Source organism: Fringilla coelebs, assembly GCF_963513975.1.
Source record: "Fringilla coelebs genome assembly, chromosome: Z".
NCBI classification, from domain to species: Eukaryota; Metazoa; Chordata; class Aves; order Passeriformes; family Fringillidae; genus Fringilla; species Fringilla coelebs.
This window is the reverse complement of record NC_140031.1, coordinates 57629217-57653292: the sequence shown is the minus strand read 5'-3', so window position 1 is coordinate 57653292 and position 24076 is coordinate 57629217. Positions and strand designations below refer to the sequence as shown.

General features: G+C 43.9%; 1 protein-coding gene across 3 annotated transcripts in view; it reads right to left on the bottom strand.

Moving 5' to 3' along the window:
- PTGR1 (prostaglandin reductase 1) overlaps nt 1-24076 on the bottom strand; it is a 35052-nt gene that overhangs the window by 10859 nt on the left and 117 nt on the right. For 2 of the 3 annotated variants that reach the window (XM_084224548.1, XM_084224546.1), the window contains exons 2-10: nt 17695-17845; nt 16935-17041; nt 15024-15069; nt 14297-14356; nt 12905-13072; nt 3469-3586; nt 3028-3183; nt 1446-1551; nt 294-412 (exon numbers count right to left, since the gene is read on the bottom strand). In XM_084224548.1, the coding sequence (XP_084080674.1) occupies nt 294-412; nt 1446-1551; nt 3028-3183; nt 3469-3586; nt 12905-13072; nt 14297-14356; nt 15024-15069; nt 16935-17040 (879 nt within the window). In that variant the 5' untranslated portion in view covers nt 17041; nt 17695-17845. The remainder of the gene's footprint in view (nt 1-293; nt 413-1445; nt 1552-3027; nt 3184-3468; nt 3587-12904; nt 13073-14296; nt 14357-15023; nt 15070-16934; nt 17042-17694; nt 17846-24076) is intronic. The other variant, XM_084224547.1, reaches the window with a different exon arrangement.

The following is a 24076-nucleotide window of genomic DNA, read 5'->3' as shown; positions in this document are numbered from 1 at the left end:
ATCAGATAAGTATTTTTGAATTATTCTGAAAGCATGCTTCTTCAAAGCCTACATGTATTCTGGATTATATCTGAGTCTACAAGCTGATACCACACGTCTCTACAACACAGAAGGGATCAGGCATATTTACTATAGTTTAAGTGTTCCCAAGAGTCTCAAGGATCAAGGCAGGGAGAAGGAAAGTGTCATGCTGGGACCTCACCTAAACAGCTATGACAAGAGACCTCTTGAAAAGATGGACTCTGCAGCGTGAGTACACCTTATAAACAACTGCCCTGTCCTTCCTTCCTTACCTCCACGACCCACTTCAGCAGTGCCTGCAGACCTTCCTCCCGGCGGTGGCTCCATCGGGTCACAAGAAACCCTTCCATTTGAAGCTCTTTGAAAATCATGGGAAGCTGCATATAAGGCCCTGCAAGAGAAAAGAACCAGCAAGCCCCCTGCAATATCAGTTTCATTCAGAATAAGTCCCAATGCATAAAATGAGCTTTCAGCCAGTAAAGACCACTGAATCACTTTCAGCCAGCCAGAAGCAACAGATAAATTTTCCAAAGAGAATTTCCAGCACAAAAGACTGGATATTCATGGACTGATAGTCACCTGGGGAAACAAAGGCCTGATCCATAATGCTGTGGAGCTAAAAAATTCTGAAAACAGTTTCATTCAGAAATAAGTGGCCTCAGCTTCACCTGAAAGACTTAAACTGAATCTCAAAAATACTGTGTTAACACCTTGTTTGATAGCCTGACAGGCACTCATGCTCTCTCTAACTCTCAGGATCTAAGTTTATAAACTCTAGAAAAACAGTTTCCCCCATCACAAAAATATGCCCCCAGTCTGATAGTGTCCTCATTACTAAAAGCCTGTTCCATTTTTTTTAAGCAATGTGACAGTCCAAAGCTGGTCAGCTACCAAAGAGAATACAGTCCTTCTAATTTTTTTAGAAGGCAAATCTGGAAAATTTAACACTGTTGAAAATGAATATTCATTCAGTCATATTTCTCAGCAGTTTTATTACTAGCTGAAATCTTACTGAAAAAAAAAAACACTCAGAAAGCTTAAGCTGCATCCTCTAGAAACCTGAGGGAAAACCATTATCTCATCTTAAAGTACATACTACTGTATAAACGGCATGATGACACCACATCTGTCTTCTGCTGATCTATATGTGCATAGGGCCATGTGGAGTCCTGTTTTAAGTATCTTAGCCACTCCTTCATTCCTAATCAGCTGATGTTCACCAGACAGTGAGTGCAAAGGAGGATGAGCGCATGTACGCACAAGGAGCACGATCCCAGTGTCCCACACATCCCACAGCAGTAGTTACCCAAATGTATACACATATACACACTTAAATGGCACAGGGAAGTAAACAGTAGACTGCCATTACATATTTCTGCCATTACCAAAGACAAAATCATTTTAGATAAAATAAAGGCCCTCACCTTTCTGAGGCACAGAGTCATTGTACTGAGAAATGGCGCCACAGACTGCAATCCTTCCATATTTCTTCATTTGGTTGATAGCAACATTGGCAAATTCTCCACCCACCTACAAGAACCAGAGCATGGGCAGCATTAGAGACAATCCAGTGCACTAGAGACAGTCCAGTGTTTAGCACTGACTGCCAAAATCTGCCAACATTGCATTGTTGCACCAACAGGTTCAACTGGGGAAAGCAACTTCCACTGCCCCTGGAAGGAGAAACTGGATTTCCACAGTGCTATGAGGATTCAATCTCACTCTTCTAAAAATTAGTTATGAATGTATGGAATTAGTTTTAATTCCAAATCTGCTTCATGAAGCTTGGTTTGGAAGGATCAAGCAAGACTAGCAAATAGATCCCTCCTCCTAAGGGTGCTAAGAAGCACCAACTCTGCTTTTCCCACACACCAGTCTGCAATTTTACATCTTTACATCATGTTGATGTAAACTTTTTGCTTTATGATTCTCATCTTCAAAATAGGGATGTGCTTTGAAAAGAAGCTTTTGATAGTGAAAAGCTGCGAGGAAATATACTGCTGTGCAGAGCTCTGCACAAAAGTTAGAAGTGAGAATGAAGGGAATGGACATGACCATAAAACCTGTTAAAGACCTTAGCTCCTGCCATGGAGACAAGCACTGTGCCCTGACACCAAACATTCCTTTCAATTGCCAGAGAAAGGCAAGACACCATCACCTTCCTCCCTGGATTGGCACTACCACTTCTGAAAGAAAGACATGCTAAAGAGGTGATGATGGTTTCTTTTAAACTGGGTAGCTAGCCAGGGAGTTTAAGGCCAGTATATCAGTTAATATCCCCATGGCCAGGTATTATATTATCTGGTATGATACATATGTTAGCTGTAGTAGGAAATCAAAAGAGACAGGGGTAGTTTTTATCTTGAAAGTGAACTGACACAATTTAACTGCATCCATACTGTAAATTTTCTTAGCCTTTAAAACAAGATGCTCACATTCAAGCACCTATCAAGAACAGTACATTGTCCCCATTAATTCCAGCTATATTTGGGTGATATCAGAAACTTTCTGAGGTCTGCTCCAGTAGATTTGCAAGTGGGCCTTGCTACTGTTTTGTTTACAGGTACCAATGCAGTCCCCATGACCACATAATGCGGAGCCATCCACACTCACTCCCCTTTCAGCAATAGCAGAACTGTCTGTGGTTGAAGGTGGGGCCAGGAATGGACTGGATCCGTTTCATGTTACTGTGACTGTCACTTGCCAAATGCACCATGCTTTTCAGAGTCAAGTAAAACCTCTCTCCCCATTTACAAACACTGTCAACAATCCAGCTTTGCCTTTTCAGTTTTGTTCTTTCTGTGACTGCTCATGTCAGCTGCAGAAATATGTGTGGGAAGGGATCAGAAAAGCAGTAAGCTCCTACAGAGACCATTGCTTGATTAAATGGTTCTCCATATTGAAATCCTGGTGTAGATTTCAATTAGATCATTACAATATTGAGTTCCTGCTAGAGTTTAAAGAAAATGACAGCTGCTCAAGGAAAGGCCTTCTCTCTGAACTTACATTGTCAAAGAAACAGTCATAGCCATCAGGAGAGGCTTTACGCAGTGCTTCATCCAGAGATTTAACAGTCTTGTAATTAAAGGCTTCATCAAAGCCTATTTTTTTCAGATAGGCAACCTTGTGATCTGAGCCAGCACAGCCAACCACTTTGCAACCCTGCAAGGAAAGGAGAAAAACACTTATAAACATCCCCTGACAATGGAGGCTGACATTCAGAGTGTGCTAGGTGAAGGGCTCACCCTTAAAGGCTGTTGTCAGCATATGAGCTCCTGAAACATACAGCTAGATTTGCTATGTTGTCAGGAGCTTTTCCATCTCAAGACCCTAGTGTAGGCATGCCTTCAGGATGCTTGTCCTACTGATCATTCATGGCCTTGTTGCCCTGTTTGACAGCTACATCTTCTCAGCAGCAAGTGTGAGCAGTTCAAGCCATTCACTCACCCCAATTTTAGCGAGCTGCCCCACCACAGAGCCCACAGCGCCAGCTGCAGCATTAACCAGGACTGTCTCTCCTGGCTTCATCTTGCAGACCTCCAGCAGACCAAAATAAGCAGTGAGGCTGCAAAGCAAAGGAAAGAATGTTCAGTGAGGAATAAAAGATGACAGACACACAGATGTGACTTGATCACACTGATCCAAAATATTGTCTCCACCAGAACAAGATTAAGTTTTCCTATATTGTGAAATAAAAAACTTAATCCAACCTTCTTAATTTGGCTTTTTCACAGCCAGTCCAGAAAAAAACCCCACAGATACATTGCTGAGAAAGAGATTGTTGAGGCAGAAATCTCTCTAAGGTGAAAACAGCTTTCATTGTGCTCATTAGTGAGAAGGAGAAGCACAGATAACTCTGTGGCAACTCAGTTACATACTGAAAGAGAGAGTAAATCCAGCTTAGACAGAGGTCAGTTGCAAGTTGGTATCTACTAGATTAAATTATACTCATCACAAATCAAAGCTGACAAAAAAAGATAAAAAGGCTGAGAAAAACTTGCTGAACTGATGGGCTCACTGCTCCAGAGGACTACTGTGCTATGGCTACTGGGTGAAACACAGAATCATTAAGGTTGGAAAAGACCTCCAAGATCACTGAGTCCAACCTCTGATCAATTACCACCTTGTCAACTAAACCTCAGCTCTAAGTGCCACATCCAGTTGTTTCTTGAGCACTTTCAGGGACGGTGAATCCACCACTTCCCTGGACAGCCTGTTCTAATGCTTGACAATCTCTTCTGTGAAGAAATTCTTCCTGATGTCCAACCTGAACATCCTGGAATGCAGCTTGAGGCCATTTCCTGTTGTCTTGTCACTTGTTACCTGTGAGAAGAGACTGACCCCCATGTGGCTACAACCTCATTCAGGTAGTTGTAGAGAAGAGCAAGGTCTCCTTGAGCCTGTTTTTATCCATGCTAAACAAGTCCAGCTCCTTCAGCTGCTTCTCATCAGACTTGTCCTTCAGGTCCTTCATCAGCTCTGCTGCCCTTATCTGGATATGCCCCAGCAACTCAGAGTCTTTCTTGTAGTGAGGGGCCTGTTATATATGAGTGATTAATTCATGCTGTTAGTAAATATATGTATGTATAAAATATTACATTGATCCACCACATGTCCTTGACCACTCTGGCCGGGACAGAGTCTCATTCCTATTCAAGCAGTTCCCGGAACATGCTAAAGATAACATCAAGTCTTTAGCTTATGAAAGGAGTCTCCCGGCCATGAACATTGATTCTCTCAACCATTCACGATGGTGAAGCCAGGAGCTGATTACATCTTACATGGGCTTCCCAAAACACCTGCACCACCCGAATACATGTGAAAGACAGCCATACAGACATCGAGGCACGCCTTTTGCATCCATATGGACTCAGCCATCCATGTGAAAAGAATATCCAGGAAGGACCAGAGGCCTGTAGAAGCACCGGGAGTGAATCTTTGCATCCCTATGTGCAAACTCTACATATGAACAAACACAAGAGACATCCTGTGTTATGCAGGCCTCGGGGAGAATATAGGGTATATAAGCGGGCAATACGAAGCAATCGGGGTGAACCTCTGGGGAAACGCTGGCACTCTGTCAGTCGGATCCAGGTTCACCCAGCGCCAAATTCCAGAGCTGACGCTGTCTTGGCTGTGGCGGATTTTTTTTCAATTTGTAACTAATAAATCTTTGTCAAATTTTTTTTTAATTTGGCTGCGGAGTCAATTCATTTATAACAGTTTGGTGACAACCCGACGTGATCTGATATTGGGGTTCAGGAAACCCTTTTCCCGCCCGGGGGGCGCCCCACTGAATTCAGTGGCCCGAGCGGGGATCGAATCCTGAAACCAATCAGATCCACAAAAGAGCCGCAAAAGCCGCGGATTGAAATTGCAGCCGCGCGCTGCAAAAAAAGCGACAGTCAAAGGGGATAAAGGGCCCGATTCTCGACTTGGAAAGAAATTTCCGAGACTCGAGGTTTTTCATCCTTAAAAATTCAACGTGCACGAAAAAATCCATGCAAGAAAAGGAACCGTAAGTATTGCATGGTTGGGTGGAGCGTGATCAGAAGCGTGTGTGAGACGTGACATTGTCACAAGGCGAGTGTGGACCCCGAGGCTGCATTTCCACCATCCCGCGAGGGACGCGGTCAGGCGAGGGGGAAGCGGAAGGCTCGGTTCGAAACGCACAAGACCCAGGGCTTGGGAAAGAGTCTAGGGGGAAAGCCGGTAACGTCTGGGATCAGGAGGGGAGAGACAGACCTGGGGGACTTCCAGGAACCTGTCCACCTTTGAAACCAGGACAAAACAGGTAAAGGACGACAGGAAAACAGCCTACGGGTCAGCAGGGTGGTTCACTGCTCGACCTGGTCAGGCTGGCGGCTGTTCGCAAGCTGGAGAATCCAACATCGGAAGGAAAAAAAAAAAAAAACACAACAAAAAACGGGACTCGAAACAACTGTCCTAGCAAAGCGAGAAAAGGTAAGAAAAGTCACCACTTTCCTTGAGAAAATGGGGTTGGGGAAGAGCAGACAGCAGAGGAAAGTTCAGGAAAAAAACTCCCAGGTTCCTGAGAAAGTCTTACCAGAAATCCCGGGAGACAGTCCGTTGGGACGGATGCTGGGGCACTGGGACTAAAATCCACGGAGGGTAGGAAAAGTCCAAGGAGAAAATGATCCATTTTTGCATGGAAAAATGGGGAGGGAGGGAGATTGGAATGTAAGGGGTCTGGCCGATGTTCGGCGTGTTCAAGTGCTGGACTTGTGCATCTTTGTTTGATCGCATCGCCAGCCGCGGTCCGCTGGATCCTGGGGAGCTCGAATGCGCGGACAGGTCGAGGCATGTTTCCTCTGGTCTGTACACGTGCGAGCTCCCCGGCGTTTGGCGGAAGCGGGGAGGGAACGGGAGCTGCTGGGAGATCTCCCACCTCCTTGCCTCATGGCCCCATGGCGGCCCGCCCGTGCAGGCACGGGCGGTGTCGGGAACGCCTCTCGGGGAGGGGGCTCCGCGGGTCCGGGCGGAGGTGCCGCCACCGGAGCAGACGGGGGCATCCGCCCCCCCTGCCCCCGCAGGATCACATGGCCACGGGGCAGCCGCAGCCACGGGGCACAAGAGTAGACATAGATGTCCCCAGGGACGCCTCTCCCCTGGCACATCGGGAAAGGCGGAACCCGAGCGGGGGAGCTGGAGAGGAGAGGTGGCCGAACCAAAAGCCGTCCTGGGAAGCCCAGACAGAGGAAGGGAAGCAAAGAATGATAAATCTTAGAAATATGATTATCCAAGGTATCAGGGAAGCGGTACCAAAAGGGCAGAACATGAGCAAGGTGCTCGGGGAGTGTCAGGGGAAAGATGAGACCCCCACGGAGTGGCTGGAAAGACTCCGGAAAGGGTTGAGAATGTACTCCGGCAGGGATCCGGATTATCTGGTGGGGATGGTGTTGTTAAAGACACAATTCGCTGCAAAGTTGTGGGAAGACTTTCGGAAAAAGCTTGAAAAGATAGATGGGTGGCAAGAGCAGGGATTAGAGGTGTCAGGGGCTTTTCAGTTTGGGGTCTGGAACATCTAGAGAGCCCTTGATAAAATTGAAAGTGGGACCCTACAAAGAGGAGTTATGGTAGATTCAGGAGCAGAATGGACAACAGTGTTATGGGTACCAAAGGGCTGTTCTCTGAGTGAAGACACCATGGTGGTATCTGGGGCAAAGGGAGATCCTTTCGAGGTTCCAATCATAAAAAACGTAGAAATAGATATGGGAAATAGAAAACATACGGGCAACGTCCTGTTAGCTCAGGGTACTGACTTCAATTTATTAGGGAGAGATATGATGGTCACCCTGGGAGTGGGGTTGGCAATTGATAAATCCCGAATCAAAGTCAGACTTTACAGCCTCACGGGGCTGGATGAGGAGGAAATAGGTCCAAAGGTGTGCTATGTCCCTGGGGAAGCAGGGAGGTTGGAAATAGGTTCTATTTGAGTGGAAATTGAAAGACCAGAAGACCCCATAAGGGTCAAACAATACCCCCTCTCCATGGAAGGAAGGAGGGGTTTAAAAACAGTGATTGATGAATTATTGAGAAAGGGCACATTGGAACCGTGCATGCCGAGACACAATACCCCGATTTTAGCAGTCAGGAAGCACGACGACTGTTTCAGGCTAGTGCAGGATTTAAGGGCTGTGAATCAGAGAACTAAGACTCTGTTCCCCACAGTTTCTAACCCTTACACGTTGCTGAACAACCTCTCCCCGGACTACACTTTTTACAGTGTAATCGACTTGAAGGATGCTTTTTGGACGTATCCTCTGGCGGAGGACAGCGGCGATTATTTCGCGTTTCAGTGGGAGGATCCAGAGACGAACAGAAAGCAGCAAGCTCAGATGGACGTCTCTGCCGCAGGGCTTTGTCGACTCTCCGAATCTATTCAGACAAGCCCTGGAACACGTTTTAAGTCACTTTACACCAGCCAAAGGGACAAAGCTTCTACAATATGTGGATGACCTTGTGGTCACCAGGCACAGGGAGGAGGAAGTAAGGGAGAGCACGATTGAGCTTCTGGATTTTCTGGGGAAGAAGGGGCTGAAAGTCTCCAAGTCAAAATTGCAGTTCACAGAACCAGAGGTCAGGTACCTGGGGCATTGGCTCACGAAGGGCAAGAAAAAGTCAGACCCGGAAAGGGTGGCAGGAATTATCGCCCTGCCACCCCCACAGATGAAAAAAGAGGTCCGGCAGATTCTAGGGCTGCTAGGATACTGCCAGCTGTGGATCGAAGGCTACAGTGAAAAGGTGAAGTTTCTCTACGAGAAACTCACCTCAGATCGGATCAATTGGACACAAAAAGATGAAGACGAATTCAGGGGAGTCAAGGAGGCACTGACAGCTGCTCCAGTGCTGAGCCTCCCGGATGTGAGAAAACCCTTTCAGTTGTTTGTGGACACTAGCAATCACACAGCACACAGAGTCTTGACACAGGACTGGGCGGGGGTCAGAAAACCAGTGGGGTACTTATCCCGGCTTTTAGACCCAGTCAGCAGAGGCTGGCACACATGTTTGCAGGCAATTGTGGCTGTGGCTTTGTTAGTGGAGGCAGCGAAAAAGGTGACCTTCGGGGCACCTCTGGTAGTATTCACACCTCACAATGTGAGGGGAATATTACAACAGAAAGCAGACAAATGGCTCACAGATGCGAGGTTGCTAAAATATGAGACCATTCTGATCCATTCAAAGGATCTGGAATTGAGAACCACGACTGCGCAAAATCCAGCGCAGTTTCTTTTTGGGGAGACCACGGAGAACTTAGTACACGACTGTGTGAAAATTGTGGAGCTGCAGACCAAAATCAGGGAGGACCTGGAGGAAGATGAATTGGAAGATGGGGAGAAATAGTTTGTTGATGGGTCAAGCCGAGTAGTGGAAAGGAAAAGAAAATCAGGACACGCAGTTGTAGACGGGAAAACAGGGAAGGTAATTGAAGCACGCCCTCTGAATGCAAGCTGGTCAGCACAAACATGCGAATTATATGCTGTTTTAAGGGCACTGAAAAGGTTGAAAGGGAAAAAGGGAACAGTTTTTACCGACTCGCAGTATGCCTTTGGGGTAGTTCACACGTTCGGGAAAATCTGGGAAGAAAGGGAGTTGATCAACACGAGAGGAAAAGAACTGATGCACGGGGAGTTAATTAGGTAGATTTTAGAAGCCTTGAGGGGGCCAGATGAGATTGCAGTGGTTCATGTGAAGGGGCATCAGACAGGGACTCAGTTAAGGACAAGGGGGAACAATCTAGCTGATCAGGGGGCAAAAACCGCGGCGTTGATGGTGGTAAGTACCCCTGAGGTTGGGAGGGAGGAGACCCCTGAGGACATCCCCCAGCCTTCCCAGAATGAGACTGAATGTTTCAAACAGATCGGGGGTGAACTGAAAGATGGTAGGTGGAGGTTACCCGAAGGAAGAGAATTGGTGTCCAGGGGTTTCACCAGGAGGATTTTGAGGAGATTGCACCAGAGGACACATTGGGGGGCACAAGCATTGGCAGAACAATTTTTAAAATTCTATGGGTGCAAAGGAATTTATGAACTGGCAAGACAAGAGGTGCAGGGATGCCTGATTTGTCAAAAGGTGAATAAATCAGGGGCCAAAAAGGTAGCTGTGGGGAGTCGTCCCCTTGCCTACCGACCATTTGAAAGGATTCAAGCTGATTTTACAGAACTACCAAAGGTGAGGAGGTTCAAATTAGTACTGGTCATCGGAGATAAACTAACCCATTGGGCGGAAGCCTTCCCCACTGCATGAACCACTGCTCAAACAGTGGCCCGGAAACTACTGGAGGAGATTGTACCCCAATACGGGGTGGTGAACTATGTGGATTCAGATCAGGGAACACATTTTACATCAAAGGTTATTAAGCAGATGGCTGAGGCTTTGGGCATTCAGTGGGAGTACCACACCCCATGGCACCCCCAGAGTTCAGGACAGGTGGAGAGGATGAATCAGACTTTGAAATCTGCAGAAAAATGGCCTTGGAAAGGGGAAGGGTTGGCTCCAGAGCAGCTCCTGAAATGGGATGTCCTGAGGGTCTCAAGATTGGCACAGAGACCTCAAGGATGGATTTTGGAAAAAGGGTGATCAGCACAATTTGTGTCAGTCAGGAAGGGAAAGAATACACCGAGATGGTGGGGTATACCCCATGTATATCTACCTGACGGTAGATTCGGACTCGAAAAGAAAGGCATGGCATCCAGCCCCTTCCTTGGGGCACTGGAGCCACAACACCAACTGTGAATGGGATGAGAAAATGAATTTGTGTTGGGTCAAGAGTCCAGGAGCCAACCCCTTCCAATCCTTGGAAAGTGTGAAAAGGTACTGGGACGATCCAGGGAAAATAAGCGAAAAATGGAAGGCCCCCAATGGAATTTATTGGGTATGCGGGAAGAAAGCATACAGTGAATTACCTTTAAGGTGGAAAGGATCGTGCACTCTGGGCATGATCTGACTGGTGTTCTTTACTCTCCCCAGAACCAAAAGTAACTTGTTAGGGGCTCTGTTATATGAGACCCTGAGAAGGGAGAAGAGAGGTCTGAAGAAAATCATACCGGTGATAAGTGGGAAACAAACCTGGGGGGAGGAGGAATGGCTGGCAGCAAGGATAATTGATTATTATGGACCAGCCACGTGGGCCCAGGATGGAAGTTATGGGTATAGGACTCCCATTTACTTACTGAACAGACTGATCAGGTTGCAAGCAGTGATGGAGATTGTTTCAAATCACACTTCAGAAGCCCTGGATCTATTAAGCCGACCGCACACCCAGGTACGTGCTTTTGTGTACCAAAACCGGATCACACTAGATTATTTACTGGCTGAGGAGGGGGGGGGGTGTGGAAAATTTAATGAATCCGAATGTTGTATCGAAATTGATGACTATGGGGAAACCATAAGAGGTTTGGCGGCCGAAATCAAGAAGGTGGCCCATGTCCCCGTTCAAAAGTGGAACTCAATTTTACAATCTTCATGGTGGGACAAATTATTTGATTGGGCATGGTGGAACAAAGTGATCTTTCTCGTGCTCTGTTCAGTTGCAGGAGTCCTATTCCTCCTGGGCCTGATACCACGTTTTATCAGGCTGATATACTACGTGGTGAGGGGAATGCAAATTGCAATAATCCTCGTCGACATGGAGGGGGCTTCCGGAGGTGACACTTCTAAAATTATGCGACTAGGAGGGAAACAATATGCCAGCAATGCAGCTGAAGCGCTGGCAAGGTTTGAAGAATGAACGAAGAAGGGGTCAAATTATGTAAATTATCAGGGGGTCCCATAAGGGGAATACCGAATAGTGTAAGGGGTGCTCCGTTTATGGGAAACCTTTCTTGGCGGTGGATAGATGTAGAAAATAAAGAAATTGACAAAGAAGCAGCATGAATTAAATGGGTGAAGTAAATGGGGAGGGATTGTTATATATGAGTGATTAATTCATGATGTTAGTAAATATATGTATGTATAAAATATTACATTGATCCACCACATGTCCTTGACCACTCCGGCCAGGAGCAGAGTCTCATTTCTATTCAAGCAGTTCCCAGTGCTAAAGATAACATCAAGTCTTTAGCTTATGAAGAGTCTCCCAGGCCATGAACGTCCCAAAACACTGGTAACACCCGAATACATGTGAAAGACAGCCATACAGACATCGAGGCACGCCTTTTGCATCCGCATGGACTCGGCCATCCATGTGAAAAGAACATCCAGGAAGGACCAGAGGCCTGTAGAAGCACCGGGAGTGAATCTTTGCATCCCTATGTGCAAACTCTACATATGAACAAACACAAGAGACATCCTGTGTTATGCAGGCCTCGGGGAGAATATAGGGTATATAAGCGGGCAGTACGAAGCAATCGGGGTGAACCTCTGGGGAAACGCTGGCACTCTGTCAGTCAGACCCAGGTTCACCCAGCGCCAAATTCCGGAGCTGACGCTGTCTTGGCTGTGGCGGATTTTTTTTCAATTTGTAATTAATAAATCTTTGTCTATTTTTTTTTTAATTTGGCCGCAGAGTCAAATCATTTATAACAGGCCCAAAACTGGAAACTGTACTTCAGGTCTCACCAGTGCATTAGTAATCCATAGGAACCACTGAAGTAGCTCGTCGACTGGCCCAGAATCCCACAGAACTCTTCTAATTTCTAAATTAAGCTCAGAGCTTTCCATATGGTCTCAACCGAAAAGCCTAACTGAATTCATCTATAAGACATCTAGAAAAAACATGCATCTTGACTAATGTTAAAATGAAATCTGAGAAGTTCTCCACCACAATTTTACAATAATTTTGAAAGCCTTCCAGATCATTAGAACTGCCTAAGTCCTAATCTCCCATAAAAACTACAGAGAATGTAGAAATGCAAGCAGATGACTGAGAGATTCCAAGAGTACATACAGATTCCAAAGCACAGAACTTCTGTCTGCTGCAGTGCATTTTAAAGAACATCTATTTTGCTGCATGATACAGCATCTGTCTTTTGCACTTTGGGGTTGATTCTGGAAATACAGTGAATAGCAACAGAGCCCAATCAGTTAAAACAGACTAGTCCAGGTGCCAGTGAAGTTTGAGACTTTCCACTGAGGTTAACACAGACTGAACTAGATTCTTTCCGGCTCTTCCTGGACCCTCTTTCTGACCTATTACAGCTCCTCAAGGAGCGGCACAATAATCTCCAAGGCAAATCTCTGATATTGAGGAAGGGCTAAACTTCATGCCCTATACAGGGCAAGGACATCCAGAAGCACACCTTTTTTACCAGCATGAACAGGCAGTACGCTGGTAGAACAAGACAAAGGTCAATACAGACAGGAAGAAAGCTCCTGCACACCAATATCCAGGGGATAGTTGCCTTTTCATCTCCAAACTTACCCTGGCATGCCGATTGTTCCAAGAGCTAGAGATCTGGGGAGTGATTCCGGCCAGCTGGAAGGAAGGTGTTGTAGGTCTTTCCCATCAGAGATAAAATGAGTTCTCCAGCCCCTGTTAGCCAGGACAAAGGCTCCCACTGTGAAAGCAGGATTTTTGCTTTCGACAACCCTGTTTAAAAAGTAAAAAAAAAAAACCAATTAAAAAAACCCACCAAAAACCAAAAAAAACCACATCCTGTTAGAAACAAATCAATACTGGGTCTCCCATTCTTCCTGTGATTCAGAAAAGAAATATTTCAGGTCATGATTTTTAACCCATACCGGCTGGCTGACTGCTGATGCTTTATGCATCAAGTGCCTTGCCTGAAATGTCTACAACCTCTTATCATGAGGGAAATACTGGCAAGATGATTTTAGATTCAGCCCTGCCCACAATAAACCAAATTTTCACACACAAGTGCCAATTGTTTCTTTGACTAGCACCAGTTTGGTTTGAGATCAGACCAGGCTTCTGTGAGTTAGAATGCAGGAAAGAGGATGCTAGGATTAAAGCATGGAACAGCAAGGAGTTGCTCATAGGCTGTCTGTTCTCAGACAACCTGCACATCGTTTAAAAATTAAAGATCCTGAAGAGGAACCTCTTGGGGTAATGAAACCAGATAAAACGCAATATCTAAAATCAGGGAGATATCCCTATCAGGATCTCTATGCCAAATGAAAATTCCACTTTCTTAGCTCAACAAGAAAACTGTTTTGGAAAGGGGTAGATAAGCAGCTTAGAATTATTAGAAACAGTTGACCTTCTGTTCATCAGATTGGTTGTTAATTTATCCCAGCCCTCAATGTTTCTGCAGAGAAACGCAAGAGTCAAAGGCCACAGATGTTCCTAAGCAGCAACTTACAGGCAGCACAGCAGGAACAAGCTGACAGAGGGAACCATCTGTGCAGCAAGCTTGGGAAAAGGATGGATTTAAGGTTATATAACCCTTTGGCTCAAGCTGTATCTTTGATGATGCAGAAATATTTTCAGCTGGAATAGATAGCATGCATGATTGCAGACATGCAGCTACTAGCACATCAGGTTTTAAAATGTGAAGTTCAAAATGTGCCAAGTACAATGGTTGGTCCTTTATACTTATAAAAATTGCCTTTGAAGACATTATCACCAGAAACAGCATACAGGTTTTATCCTAGGTCTATATGCTCTCCAGAAAAGCAAAAGAGATTCTTAGAGGGAAAATACATTCCAACCACTTACAGGTAAGAATGTCAGTCGCAGAAGTATGTAGACACAAGCCAAGGATAGGTAACATAGGCTGCAGATGTCTGCAGTGTCAGCACATTCCTGTTGTGATCTGCCATGCACATAGATAACAGGAACTGAAGGTCTTACCTGGCAACCTGCGTGCCTATCATTATGTCACCCTCCTTCATGGTCCTTTGACTGTAAGGTCTGCAACACAGGCAAACACAGCTTACAGCATGCAACTTTAATAACCTTCCAGACACACTAGGAAGTGTGTCTCTTTCTGTTTGACCCAGAAAGAGAATATCTGTTGCTGACAGTTAACAATTAGCTTGTCATTGTAACAGCATAACTAGATTGTAACAGAAAAACCAGATGTTTTTCAGAGCTAGCTACTGGAGCATCCTGGGCAGGAGTCCAGGTCCATCACTACAACAAGCCTGAGACACAGAGAACTGTCTCTGAATTTAGTGTCTACAACGCCTCTTCAAACTACCCAGTCTCCCTGCGCTTCAACTACCCCCTACTGGGTATATCAGCAATGTCCAACTTAAAATGTGTGTCCTTAAGTACAAGTTTGCTAAGTTATGAGGCTGCAGTCTCATTTGAGTACATTGCATTCCAGTTGAAGACATGACAAGGAACAACAGCTGATTGAAAAGTCTAGGGCAGCAGAAATGTTACCCAACATCTAGTTAAATCTGGCACAGCTCCATATATTGAGTCTTGTAATTCACGTACTTTTAAAAAAGCTCACAAAGGCATTGTGACACTGACAACAGCAGTGGGTGCTGCCCACTGCTGTTTTGAGGTTTAAATGGCAATTCAAATGAGGTGCCTTAGACAGAAATTCAGAAAGGACAAAAAGGTATACCTCATGTAAGGATCAACACTGAGAAACACTGATTCAAGGAGCAACTCTGCAACAAAAGACAAAGCAAATTACAGGATATTAACAGTGCAGTAGAGCACAGTTTCCACAAGTCAGTCTTTCACTAAATTGATATGAACTCCTGACAGTTCAAAACCCCCACATCCCATCTTTGTTTAGGAAAAACCTACCAGAAACAACTATGACATTCTTTAGTTTTGGGTTATTGGTATGCTGTTGAAAAAGAAAATTTCCCCAGTGTATCTTTAGCAAACTATCTTATTTTCAACCTTGCAATTTTGCATGTGTCTCCTCTCTCTACAGAAGAGTCAAACAGCCAGAATTCATAAACAAAATTATAATTTTATTTTGATGTATATAAAATGTCATCCCGTGGTTCAGCCAGAAGACGGTGGCACAGGTCAAATACAAACTAATTGGCTGCCTTAAACAGAAGGCATTATTTTATCCTTTCTAAATAGTCTAATCCACTTTACTGTCTCTAACAACACTAGCTCTTGGGAAAGACATTGTTAAACATGTTTTAAACTTCTCATTTACACAGCAGTTTCAGCGGTTCATCTCCACCTCCTAATATTTTTCATGGCCTGTGTTGCAGCAGTCTAGCTGGAAATGTACTCAGAGATGTAAGTACCTTCCCATTACTTGTGAGTGAGAAGAAAAGCCATGTAACAAAACAAGGAAGGCCATCACCTTTAAAAGTGTCATTGTAGTGTGAACTTCTACATCTTTTTGCTTTTGGGATTAAAATATGAATGAAAAAAATGGTCCATCTTAAATACCCACACGCATGAAATTTTTAAGTGTATTCATAAATGTAAGAAATCCATTTTCAAACATTTAAGTTGTAAACATAACTGGTACTTTAATATCCTTCTGCACAATTCCTTCTACACACCTTTTAAAGTGTGGCAAATTTTGTAAATGACAAGTGGTGGGATGAGTCTCAAGAAAATAAACGTCCATGTGAAACCAAAAATCAAAGTTCATTTTTTTATCAATAGTTCTTGTGATTGATATGTGATAAGCTATCATATTCCTTAATCTTTTCAAAACAGAGAAACACAGGGATAAAACCTGTCTTTTTTTTGCCTATTTATATTCAACCTCTCTTCTTGTTGCAACAATCAAACAAGACAAGGAATGCCAAAAAAAAGAAGAGATTTTAAATGCAGGCAGAAATCTTGCCATCTTTCTTCTTGAAATTAAAGGTCAACCTTCACTGACTCCAGTCCCGAGGTCTTTCAGCTGCAGGCTCATTCGCAGTGCAGTCACTCTGCTCTCCTCTAGCACTATCCTCAGTATTTTCTCCATCAGCATGAAAAACTCCACTGAAACCTACTCCTATAGGTTATCATGTTCTCCATCTTTTTCCAAAAGATTTTGAAAATTAACATAAATAAAAACATTTTACTAGTAAAACATGTTAGGAACTTAATACAGTTACTTCACTGGCTCTAAGTCACAGTCCCCTTCTCTCTTTCTGCATTAAACAAATTCTCTTCTTGTGGCTGTTGGTTTTGAGACCACCTCACTTCTTCATGGTGATTTTCTCCATTTGCAAACACATTCAAATGCCTTTGTCAGCAGGCAACAAGTGTGATTAGGCAGCAGAAACTGTGAGAGGTAGGCCCCAATTGCTGTGTGATGGACTTAGAATTCAATCACTGTTTCTAACCACCTTATCAGAAGGCAAGGTGCCTCTGAAACCAGCAATCCCATCAGTATACTTCTTCAGCAATTGTCCTTCTCCCTTAAGGTGCACGGCTTGTGACAAGCCAGCAATTTTTGAAATTCCAAAGAGAAACATGCAGTTTTATAGATCCACAGTCACACATCAGCAATCATATAACCTCCAGAAAAATTAGTAGTAACAAGTAGCACTCTGCCCACCTCCATCCTTTAGATTTGGTAGTTCTATATTTTTCAGATCAAAATCACTGGTTTTGGGAAAACCATCAAAATGCTTCTTTAGAGTCCATGCCTTGGCAGTCACCATCCTGTGTAAAAAACCAGACAAAGCACAGCTATCAAAGCAATGCCCAAAAGTGCTGGGCTGCTCCTGGGACTGGTTTAGATTTCATCAGGCAAAACATCTATCTCAATAATGCGCCATCACACAAGAAAGCCTCTGCTTGTCTCTGTGGTAATACCACCAGGTTAAGAAAATGTGAGAAAAGTACCCTTATTGCATCAGCAACCTAGATCTTCCTCCGACCTGTCAGACCTCTCTGCCTGCTGGTAGCAAGTCCTCCTGTGGGAAGTCATCCCAGCAAAATATACAACTCCCACTCTAAAGATACTAAAGAAGGAAAATCTACTAGTTCTAGAAGGAAAAAAATCCCTTTAGAAAATAAAATTAAAAACCTATGTCTATTGCCCCCATTACCCATTAAAGTAAACTTTTACAAGCTTGAACCAAAGTGCAAATGAGAAAACAAATGTAAGCAAGATCTCTTTCTGTGACATTCATCATATTGAAAGAAAATGCTTCTTCAGTTGCAAAGCTGAAGAATTGGGAGCACATTGCTACCAATATTTTCCATACAAGACAGAAACAAACAAATTACTTGCATTAATTCTATCCTCACAGGTTCTTTTCCCTTCTTACACCCAAGTGAATCAACAAGAACAAAGAAAGAGAAGCTTATACTTAGAGCAAGCAGGTGAAAACTGGGTCTTCCGCTGACAAGTCAATAACCTTCTGCGTCTGCTCAGTCACTGGCTGGACTCCTTCAGTCACACACACTTATAAACGATGAAAACGTCTGCTCTCGGCAGGTACCGACCTCTAGTACACTTCCCTAGAAGTAAGTAAACATAGCATAAGGAACACCCACTGTGATTCATCTTCTTCCTGTTAAGTAGTTGAGATCAACCCTTCAAACCCAGTTCTGTTCAGTGCCCAGCCGGCTGCACAGGCACTTTGTCAAGCACGCAATGCTAAATGCATAAAACCCGTGGTTCTAGAACCCACAAAATACTGCAGTCGGGAGACAAGACTATCCACCACAACAGGAGTTTCTTCCAGTTACATTTTACCCATCCAGCTCTGAAACTCTAAAGAGTTTTACCTCTGTGCAGAAATAACTAATTAAAAATTAATGTCCATTTCATTGCTCAATTCATACTTTCACACAGCAAATACATTCGCCACTCATGGTGCGTGCTCTGACACGTTCCCTGTTATCAGCACAAGGAGAGCCTGCATCTACAGGCTAAGCTTGTATCTACAACCCACCTTAAGAAACAATAGCAAATTTTGGCATTTTGCCCCAACTATGTTGCAATGAGGTATGTAGCAAGGGAGAAAACTCTGTGCAGGGGAGTGTCTGAAAACTCACAAGTACAATATGAAGGGTGAAAAGTGTAAAGAAACCAATATATTGTGACATGTTCAACTACAAAAGCCCTGAAGACAGAAGTGCTAATTAGTACCAAGGACCTGAGGAAAAAAAAGCAAAACGTGTTTAAAGATGCACACGCAAGGATCAGGGAGAACAGGGCAAGCTCTCTATATACTATATTATCTACTATTTAAATAAAAGAGTCTGTCACCAAATCCAGAAACTAATCAGCACTCAACAACTTTTCGTGATCAAATAGAGATACTTCATGTTCCGCAATGACAAAGAAACACAAAGCAAGTGAAGGTTTCCTGCACCAGAAGTGTGTGCTGGGGAAATCACGTCTCACAAAATCAAGTATCATCAAAATCGAAGCATCCCACAGTAGATAAGTGGGCCAGCATTTGTTTCTGCTGCTTTATGTATTTGCTTTGGTACCACCAGTGTTTGGCTGTACAAAAGATACCATGACTCTGCAGCAACAACAAAGCAAAGCGACAAAACATTTACAGGAGCAAAGGTGAGTTCAGAAATACACAAAACGGATCCCATTCACTAGCTTACACTCACAGGCATTGAGAGGGATTTGTCCCACCTGTGTGCCCTGCATTCAGATAGGTACCCAAGTGCTCCAACCATCAGGGACAAAGAGATGCTGGCTAGGCTGGCAGCCATGCACTGATGTGCCATTTGTACCCCCGGGGAGCCAACAGTGATTCAGAAATGCTTTGTCTTCCATCCTGTCACATGTTTGTGAATCATCAATACTGACTCCCTGCTTTTTGTCTCTTTTGTGTGTACGCCTCCAAGGCACCAGCCCTGTTCTTTACTTTCCCACTATCTTATCTTAGTAACTTGAGTCTTCACATCTGAGTACAGGACGATCTGCAAATCTATATGCCATCAGTACTGGCCATTTCTGTCTCTTTTCTGTTGTTTCTTCGGGTGCTTCCACTCTCAGATCTCCTATTTCCAGGAATCCTCACCTTCCTATCAAACATCTCTACTGAGGCTGAGTAAAGTGTATGTCAGACATAATTACTCTGTAGATTAGTTCTGAGGAGAAATTAAATTCACCCATCACCACAACAGCAAAGTTGTTCTGGTAATCATAATCTTATCTATTTTCTTCCCCGAGATCTAATTTATTAATCTTCTGCAGCATTTTAAAACAAAGTGCCAGAATCCAGCATAAGGGACAAAAACCTTAAAAAAAAACCCCCAAAACAACCCACAGAAAACCCCTCAAACTAACATAAAAGGGCTTCTTGGCAGTAGATACTGCCAAGGGAGTAACAATCCAGAGGCCACTTCAGGACTTCCCATACAATACAAGGATTACCAATTACCTGGGAGTGAATATGGCCTCAAATCCCATGTTCTTACAAGCTTTAGCAAAAGCTACCTGTTCTTCTCCTCTGGCTTAGTTCTTACAATACTTTTTCAATTGTATTTTTTTTCCCTGTGGTAAGAACAAAGAAAAGGCAAACCACTCTCATGTTGCTTTTGGCAGAGACCATACTGCAAATATCCACACAAGCATGACACTGCATTATGAAGCAATAAAGCCTCAACTACACTTTACTTATGCAATACTATCAAATCTTGGAAGAGGGTCAAAGCTTGAAGGCGACTAGGACTTTCACTCTCCTAAATGACTGTGCCACTTTGTTATCAGGTTGCAATTCCAACAGAGGTTCAAAGGAGCAAGTTCTCAGGAGGAAGTGAAAACGATATCAACACCATCACAAAATAGGTCAACTGCATTCAGTTCTGAGAAATTGCACTTAACTAAGACCGTATCACTCTCTACAGATATCTGAAAGAAGGCTGTAGCCAGGTGGGGGCCAGTCTCCAAGTAATAAGTGACAGGATGAGAAGAAATAAGCTTAAGCTGAGCCAAGGAAGATTTAATAAAGGTGCTATCAAAATATTCTTCACAGAAGTGGTTGTAAAACATTGGAACATACTGTCCAGTGAACTGGTGGAACCACCATACCTGGAAGTGTTAAAAAAACATGTAGATACGGCACTTGAGAACATGTCTACTACATGGACAAACTACGCTCATTTACTGGTGAACATGGTGGTGCTAGGTTGGACTTGATGATCTTAAAGGGCTTGTTCCAACTTTAGCACTTCTATGGCTCTATGGGGCACAGCAGTTGATGTGGGCTGACAAAAAAAAGCTGAAGCTACTTAAAGGGCCAGCTGTACTTTCCCCAGTCACTGCATTAAGTGACTAAACCTAAACTTCTTTTAGGCACTTTTTTTACTTCTCCCTTACCTAAATGTTGATACAGGACAAACACATGTAACATCAGTAAATGCAAAATTTCATCAAAGCTGTAGAAATGTCCTATAGCCCAGTTTCACTTCTGCCTGTTCTTGCAGCATCAGGCCTGTTATTGCCCCACAAAGAGAAATGTTCAATCAGCTTGATTTTACAGCTGCCAAATAAAACTTCAAGTATTTAAAAGGATAGATTTCTACAAACGTTAAACACCCCCTTGCAGCGTACACATCTCTTGCAGCATAGTGACTAAGTGAATAGGGAAGGGAAGTGACAAAGTTCAAGCTGGTGCTTTCAAGCACCAGCCATCTCTCTGAAGCCCCCTCCTGGACTTCTGTACTATAACAAGGGTGGAACAAGTTCACGGTGGAACAAGTTCCTGCTTGTAACGTGCACAACCGACTTCTCCCACAAGAGGGAAACTTGCTGCTCAAGCCCCACTTAGCATATACATACATCTGATCTGGTATCTCTTACCCGTTATCTTGTAGTATTAAGGAGACTTGATAAATGAAAAATTAAAGGGACATGAGGAAAAAAAGAAGAGGGATGTCAATGAGAGTCCAAGGAAACAAATTTTAAGAGCGGAAGCACAGATTAGATTGCAACAGACACGTGAAGCTGTATTATTTTAGAAAGATAAAGATTTCAAAATGCCTTCAGGCAACCTGTTCTAATATCTGACCTTGACATGGTTTGGCAGGAGGAAACCACAGGACTCTCCATGGGCCATTGTTAAACCCTGTTTAGCAAACAATATTTATCATCTCATACTGTGCATTCCCCTCAGATGAAGTGGGTTCCATCCTCTTAACACTGTCCTGCTAAGCAGCTAAAGATGGCAGCAGAAACAATAGCTTTTGTTTCTGGATACTGAACAAACCTATTTCTCTCTTGGTTTTCCTTCATCATCTTGGTGACTCTACACTGGATTTGTTCATGTGTATCAGGGACTTTCTGCTACTAGGGAACTGAGAACGCTGGATGCAGCTGAATCCAAGTTCAGGGTAGTGGGGAAAGATTCTGTTCTTCCAGGTTATGACTGTCTAGGTCTTTCATAAGGATATCAAAAATTATGGCTAGTAATAGGCTGTCCACTGTGGTGGACAATCCTCCAATTTAGGGACAAGTTTAACTCACCAATTTGTCTCTGAGGTAGAGCTAGATGAACACTCACATTTACAAATCATAGGAAATATCTCAGTCAGAGCTCACACCCATGGTCAGTGCTGATCAGTGGCAAGAGGGAAATCTGTCAGGTGTCATATGTCACTGTAGGATGACTTCTTTATCATGACACTGGGACCCCTAGGATGGCATTTTTCACAGATGTAATCCTACCACTAGACCTTTGTTTATAGTAGGAAACACTTTGCTACTCCAGTCCCCACTCTGCTGTCCACCCACTCTAAGGGTGTGGAAAGACAGGTGGTTTGCCATTGGAGACTGAGGCAAAAAAGTTGTTGAGTACCTCAGCCTTCTCATCCATTGGTACCCATTTGCCAGCCTTGCATTTCCCACAGTAGTGTGTGTGTGTATGCTTTCTTCCACCTCTCCTATCAAAGTAACATACCTGTAGACACCCTTCTTGTTATTCTCCACACTCCTTGTCAAGTTCAGCTCCAGATGCGCCCTGGCCTTTCTCAGCCCATTCCTACACATCAGACTCCCTATACTCTTCCCAGATACCTGTCCCTGCTTCCACTGCCTCTACATGTCCTTCTTGCCTTTTTGTTTGACCATGCTGATTTCTTGCCTTCCTTGTCCAATTTCTTGTGACTGAGGATCACTAGCTCTTGTGCTCTGTGGAAGATGTCCTTAAAAATATGTCACCTCTAGTCCAAAAGGGCAATTTCACAGAGGATTCTACTGACTAGCTCCTTGAACAGCTGGAAGTTTGCTTCTTGGAAGTTCAATAAAATTATTATAACAATAACAAAACCACTCTAGATAGCCACCTGCTAAAAATATATTTTCCTTCCTCAAACCATGTGTTATATTCATTCCAACATGCTAACTGCATGTTAAATAGCTACAACTGGATTTTATATTTCTTAAAATGAAGCACTCAAATTTAAGCCTTATGACATCAAAACTGTTACAGATCTACTTAAGAACTTATTTCTTAATACTTGAGCAATTACTTTTCTTTCCCATTTCATATGTAAACAGGGAACAAACCTGGCTGCCTTTATAGGATGTAGCTGCTCACAGAATTGGTTCTGCTTTATTTCCATTTCCTTATTTCAGGCTGTGGTCAATCTGGATGGAAAAGGAGCAGCTGGAGCAGGTACAGTACTAGCTCACCAGCTGCCAGCTCTCTCAACACACTGAGAATAAGTTTGGCCATCTGAAGAACAACGAGGTGCCACCTTCAGTGTAGTCCAAGCAGCCACCTCTAACACGAACAAACCAGGAACCCTCTTGCAGGCAAGAAACACTCAAGCACGTTTGCCATAGCAGGCAGATTCAAAAATAATTTGGGAGCATTTTCAGTTTGCAAAATAAAGAGTGGGTTGCATAGTTACACAGAATCGATCTGATTCTTGTCCAAATTCAAAATAATTTTTCCCAGTATAGGTTGCAGATGTAAGCAAGTGAACTGCAGATAAGGGACTATCAAGTACTTCTGGCTACAGTACTTCCAGAAGCAGCGATGTCACGCTAATGCCTTAAATAGCTACATCCAATATAATTCCTGAAGCAAGCAAATACACTGCATTTTTTTTCTTAATGTAATGTACACCTACAGTCTGAATTATTTCAAATTTCTGAAATAATATCAAACTAAGTAGTCTAGGACACCAAGTTTTACAGCTGACCTCAGCAGTAACACTCTCCAGCTGACTCTCCACCTGCAAAGTCCTGGTCTATTTCCACAGCACAACAAAAGCAGGCTCAGGAATGAGTAAATGCCTCCAGCCGACTTTGCTTTCCTGCCTTGACCAGTGCAGCAATAAAGGGACAGCTACTGTTCTTCCAGTGACACGTACTCACACATTTTGAGCAATTTCTCCTAATTCTGCTTGAATGGAAGCATGTGTGTATATATTACAACAACAGATTTGAACAGGCATAAATGGCGCTTGGGTTTTTTCTTTACACTTTTTTTTTTTGGAGGGAGGGGATGGGGTGGGGACGGCATAACAGAAATGCGTGTAGGAAGTATAGAGCAGCACTTCCTTCATTTTGATATAATTTCAGGGAGATACAAAGACACTTCCCGCCGCAGCCTGGCACTAACGCTCAAGCTCCTCAGCCGCGCTACAGAACTCCCCACGAACGCCCGAGTGCCTTCCCGTGCACCCCCATCTCCCTCGGGGACCACAGGCCCCCCGCCACTCTCCCTCCCTGGACTGCCACCCAACATTTTCCGCGGCTCCCGCCCCCGGCAG